The sequence below is a fragment of the Tupaia chinensis genome, unplaced genomic scaffold (genome assembly GCF_000334495.1).
Source record: "Tupaia chinensis unplaced genomic scaffold, TupChi_1.0 Scaffold145907_1, whole genome shotgun sequence".
Classification (NCBI taxonomy): domain Eukaryota; kingdom Metazoa; phylum Chordata; class Mammalia; order Scandentia; family Tupaiidae; genus Tupaia; species Tupaia belangeri.
In genome coordinates, this window is record NW_006205765.1 from 973,026 (window position 1) to 978,822 (window position 5,797).

Sequence of the window (5,797 nt, forward strand, 5' to 3'; positions counted from 1 at the left end):
TTGCTTTCTCTCTCTCTCTCTCGCCCTCTCTCTCTCTCCCTCTCTGTCCCTCTCTGGTCAAATAAATAAATAAAGTTGAATTAAAAAAAAAAAGCCAGAAACAGATGCCCACAGAGGCTCTTTGGCTTCCTCAAAGCTGCACACCTTACAGAGTAGAACTGTGGTTTGCATCCAGACAGCCTGGCCAGCCCAGAAGGCACACACCTGACCGAACCAGAGTACAGTTGTCGGCTAAGAGAAGAGGCCAAATTTTAGAGCCACCTTTGCATTTTACAGCTAAAGACATGGAGCCTGGGGAGAAAGAGTGATTTCTGCCTTCTAGAAAGTGAGCAGGCTGAGAGCAAGCCGCAGTGGGGAAAGTAGAGCTGGGCTTGGAGCACAGGGGTGGGGGAGGGCAGAGGCTGCAAGAATCAGGGAGGGAGGGAGAGCATCTGGGGGGGTGGGTACGGGGCTTAGAGGTGTTGGTGGATGTAGGAGGTAGTGGGAATGGGTTGGTAGGAGACTGAGCGAGGAGGGGAAAGCAAAAGAGGAGAACTGGGGTGAGCCAGCTGGAGCAGAATAGCGGGGAGAGGGAGAGAGCACCCTACCACCCAGGGCTCCCTCCTTTCTCTCCCCCATCCTCCCCACCTCTCCAAACTACACTCAGCCAGCCTCATTCCTCAAGCCTTCCCAGTCCTCTTCAGCCCAGAGTTGCCTCTCCCTCTGAACTCAGGCTCTCACTATCCATGCGCCTCCTCTGGCAATTAATCCTGGCACCTATGACATCGTTTGCATGGCTGATTAACTCTTGCATGGTTGCTTAAGCTTTTGAGTGCCCTGTCCCTGTTCGAGACTGTAGGCTGCTTGAGGACAGGGACTGGGGACTCAGGCTTCTCTTCTAGGCTATCTACCTTAGCTCCCAGCAGGGAGCCTGCCACACAGTAGGCACGCAGGACTTCGTGTTGGTTGGTTGACTGACTGACTGGCAGTAAATGAAGGGATATTAAGGAGCGTGGGGGTGAGAGCGACTGCGGTGGTAACCCAGCAAGAGCAGCAGCATGGGGACTGGGGGAGGGCACATTACCCGGAGTAAAAATAGGCTGGAAAATGTGACATTTATTAACTCGGATTCCGGAGGAAAGGTCACAGCAGAGTGGGGAGTGGGAAGGAGGAAACGGGGAAGGCAACAGAAAACACACAACAGCCCCCACCAAAGCCTGTCGCTGTCTCTGACCCTCTCACTGCCTGCGCCCTGGCAGGCTCCCACTAAACGGCTCACCTACCCAAACGCCTCCAAATCCACATCGGGATCTCCGTGTCCTCGCCACACAGCCAATCATGGGCTTTGTGTCCTCATCAGAGACCCCAGCCTTCATCTCTGGTCTTGGCCCTCTGACATCCCCCATCGTCCCCACCATCGTGGTCATGGGCCCCTCTAACCCACAATCTCAGGCTCTGGTGAGTCTGCAGCAGATTCAGCCCCAGAATGCCAGGTCTCAGGGAGAGTCCAGCAGATGGGGGACCGAGTGTGAGCAGAAAGGTACCAACCTAGGCCGGATTGGGGACAGGGCAAGCAGGAAGCCTGAAGGGGAATTCCTGTCCCCCCAGGGCTTGCTTGCCCCCTCCTGTCACTGTCCTGCTGCAGCCCAGTGGCTAAGACCCACCAGCTTCTGCCATTCTCCTCTCGCAAGCCCCACAGTACCAAAGGGCCTACGGGAAACCTCCCCTCACTCCTCCAGTCAGACCCTAGGTTCTGGGGACTCACCAGCCTTGATCAGGGGACTCCAAGCACCTCCTGCTCTCCTGGAAGCCAGGCAGGACTCCTCTGCCTCTGCTCTTCCTTCCTCTCCCCCTCCATCTTTTCCTCCCCTTCCCTCTCACTGAGGTCTCATCACCCTTCCCCTTTTCCTCTCCACCCCCAGCCAGGGCCTGAGACACAAACTCCGCTCAGGGACACAAAGACCCCATTGATTTCTGTCCCAACAGCACCTGCTGAGACAGGGCGCTCTGTCCCTCCACCCCCAACACAGAGGGGTGAAGATGCAGGACAGAGGTGCCCCATGGATCCCAGAGGCCACACTCACACTCCACACCCCACCCCCTTCTTGGGGACTCTCCCAGCCCTGACTTCGGAGAGCAGTCATTTTTCCTACAAGAGCAGTTGTACAACCGGACAGTACGCCAGCGCCCCCGACCCTTCTCCCAGCACCATCCTGTCCCTCCATCTCTACCTAACCCCACCCTCCCTAAGGTAGGAGGCCCCAGACACTGCAGGGATGGCAGGGCCTGGAGCCGGCAGGAACACGTTTCCTGGTGAGACTGAGGCAGCGGGTGAGAGAGAACCCGGGGCGGTGTGGGGAGTCCCCATCTCCAGGGCTGGCTGCTGGAGGCTGAGCCGGGCTGGGTACCATGTTGACGCTGCCACGTATCTGCACACGCACCGGGCGGTGGTAACAAAGACGAAAACACAGCCGCACACACACAGGCTGGGAGTAAGCCGTGGACCGGGGACAGGCGCTGAAGCACCATGAATACTAGATCCCCTTGACTGTGGTTGAATGGAGCACTGACTGACAGACAGCGTACAAGACAGGTCCCCCACTCTCACACACCTGACTGTGGGAGGTGAGCAAGGGAGAGCAGCCCAAGCCCACATCCACTCCCGGGGAGAGTGCGTGTGTTTGTGCTCACGCAGATGTGAGCGATGGCACCAGCCGTCCCCGAATGGGTTGGGGTAGCTGGGGGGAGGCTGTCACGAGAGGGCCTGGCATCCACAGTGTGACCTGTGAGAGCTGGGGTACGGGCACCGAGATGAGGAGCGCTCCGGTGTGTGGGTACGGGGTGGGCAGGTGTGCACGTGAGTAGTGGCAGGGACACTGTGTGTGTGAGAGGGAGTGTGCGGGAACTGTACAGTGTGCGTGTGCAGTTGTGTGCACGCGTGCCGGCAGCACTGAGGGCGAGGTAGCACATTAGAGTGCCTGAGCGAGTCCCAGTGTAAGAGCCAGGACTGGGCAAAGGAGCCGCCGGAACAGGAGCCGGAGGGGGCCTCTGGCACGCCGGGGAAGCTGGAGGGCAGCATGAAAGAGGGATGTGTGAGGGCGGCTGTGAAGGGGTGTGTGGGAGAGACGCACACAGACAGAGAAGAGACACTGGCACCCAGTGTGCACGAAGACCGTCTCTCTCCAGCCCGCCGGCCGGGCCAGCTCCCCAGCACACAGCCCTGAGTCCTTCTGTAGCTGGAGCCCCCCCAAGTTCCCCCTTGCCATCACCTGCATTTGATGGGGAGAACCCAGTAGGCACAGAAGGAAAAGGGATCCAGAGAAAAGTGGGGTTCAGTCGGCCCAGCCTTGGGATGGCACGCCCCTTCCCTGCAGGCTAACCAGCTCCAGGACCCCCAGGCCCACGTGCAGGGCAGCCTGCCACAGCCCCTGACCCCGGACACTGCAGCAGCAGCAAGACCAGGAGGAGGAACCACAGAGGCACCCGGGTAAGCCCCAATGAGGGTCCGCCGCTTCATGGCCAGGAAGCCAGAGGGAAACCCCAGGCTTGGGGGAGAGCCTCTGGTGGCGGAAGGAAGGGAAGCCCTGTAGAGGATACCCCTGCGCGCTACCCGCCCCCACCCCCGCCAGCCTTGGCCACCCCGGGCCAGGCGGCCCAGCTGGCAGAACTCACCACGGAGAAGTTGCTGGCAGAACAGTGATGCCCACTGAAGTTGCAGCTCTTGAGCATGTCGGCAAGCTGGTGGCCAGTGCGGTTGAGGATGTCTACCATGTCTGGCTCCGGGTAGCGCAGGCCAGCGGCACGGTGCCCATCCCGGTCTTTGGGGGGCAGCCCTGTCAGATTGGCCAGGTGGAAGATGTCGGCATCGCTGAGTGCCGAATGCCGGAAGCGGTTGATGTTGCAGAGGGAGACAGCAGGAAAGCCCGCCACTGGGGCTGGGGCAGCAGGGTCCATTGCAACCAGGTGAGGCCGGGTCAAGTAGCCCCGGGCCAGGCCGGCTGCCTGGTACAGGAAGGCAGCCAGCGAGGTGAGTAAGGCCAGTGCCCACAGGGTTCTGCGCAGTCCATGGGGGCCTGGGCCACAGGCCCGACCCAACCCGTGCAGCGTGCTGGTGCTGGCAAAGGTAGCCAGGTCCCGGGGGGCTGCTGCCCCCTGAGCGGCCCCCAGGAGGCTTTGCTCATCCCCTGCCTCCTTCTCCTTGGGTTTCGCATCCTCCTCAGCAAATTTGATTTTGCACACAATCTCGATCGGCATCTGTCCCCGCCTGCTGGGACTGGCCAGAGCCTCCCTGCCCCTGTCCCTCCCTGGCCAGCAACCCGGGTGCCCTCCGAGTGGCGGTGGTGGCAGCGGCTGCTCTTCTAAACTCAGGGCAAGCGGGAGGAGGACAGGGACAGGGTGGGGGCCCGAGGTGGGGGAGTCACTCCCACTCCCAGCAGCTCCGCAGCCCTGGTGCTGCCTCTGCCGCTGCTGCCTCTGCTGCCGCTTGTCTCTCTCCTCGATCGTCTCCTTGTGGCTTCCCTTATCAGCACCAGCACAGCTGTCAGCCCCTGCGTGTGTCCCTGCGAGCGAGCGAGTGAGCGAGGGAGCGAGTGCTGCTCCGCCACACCGCGCAGCCCCAGCCGCTCCGCTCAGCATGTGCTCCGGAGCCCACCCCGTGCTTAATAATTCAGGACATGTCAACAGCGTTTCACCGGCGGCACGGGCGGCAGGAGCCAGGCCAGGGGAGGGGGGCAGCCCCCAGCCCAGGACAGGAATCCTGGCATTGGGCTGCTCCCCAAACTCTTGCTCCACCCTCACCACTCGTGGGGTCCCCAGATGTCTCCACTACCAGGCCACCTAGGGAAGAGCTCTGTGCCCAGAGCCCTCAGCCCACTCTGCCACTTTTTGGGACCACGCCCCATGAAGGGTCTGCCAACTCTGTCTCCCATCTCCTGGCCTCCCTGACTCCCGATTCTCATACCCAGCCACCACCTGATCCCAATACCCCACTCTTAGCAGCTTCCAGAAACTCCTTCAGAGAGCCACTTGTTTGAATGAGGGAGGGAGAAAGGGGGAGAGGAGGGCTGGCAGGACAGACTAGGGACAAGTGAGGACTCCACCAAGATTCTCGGCCCTCCTAGTGCCTCGCTCCCGACTTCGACACCCACCACAGCCTGCCCGCTCTGCTCCGGGAGGCCGGCTGCTCTCCCTCGCTGTGCCCCAGCCCTAGCTCTGAGGCGCACGTCTGGGACGGAGGGCACGCGGGCCGCCTTGCACACGTGCAGCTACTTTGCTTTCCCAGATCCCTTGCCACAACCAGGCTGGGTTCAGGGGGAGGTTCTGGGTGAACAGGCCAGGGAGAAAAGAGGAGGTAGGAGGTAGAGGAGCTTCAGAGTCAGGGCAGAGCATGTGGAACGGAGGGTTCAAAGTGAGCACTGGACAGAACGGGAAGATGTGCTGAGCTTCGATGGCAGGAAACGCTCTCCCAAGGCAACAGGATGCAAGGGTCTCCAGCCGCCCGCAGAGCAGACCAGGGGAACCCTAGAGGGCTGCTGTCTTCTCCTGGGGGCAGTGGCGGGGGAGGCATGTGGGCTGTCCTCACAGGCAGGGGCGGGGAGCCTCTGTTGGCCGGCCGGGAAGGTATGCCTCGCTGCCCCCAGGGTTGGGGGGTGGCAGCAATAAGCCACTTGTGTTCTGGGGGGGGTCATGTGAGAGCATGAGCTCTCACAGGGGAGGAAGCACTTGTCCCTTGAGGAAAGGGGGGGCTGATTAATCGGGGCACTAATGAGCAGCAGGGAGAGGAAGCTCGGAGGGGCGGGGGAGGCGGGGCCACCGAGCC

At 61.3% G+C, this 5,797-nt stretch overlaps 1 protein-coding gene across 1 annotated transcript in view; it reads right to left on the reverse strand.

Moving 5' to 3' along the window:
- Nucleotides 1-4,614, reverse strand: part of ASIC4 (acid sensing ion channel subunit family member 4) — a 28,312-nt gene extending 23,698 nt beyond the window's left edge. The window contains exon 1 of the mRNA XM_006168608.1: nucleotides 3,652-4,614. Coding sequence (XP_006168670.1) covers nucleotides 3,652-4,614 — 963 coding nt within the window. The remainder of the gene's footprint in view (nucleotides 1-3,651) is intronic.
- Nucleotides 4,615-5,797: the final 1,183 nt, after the last annotated feature.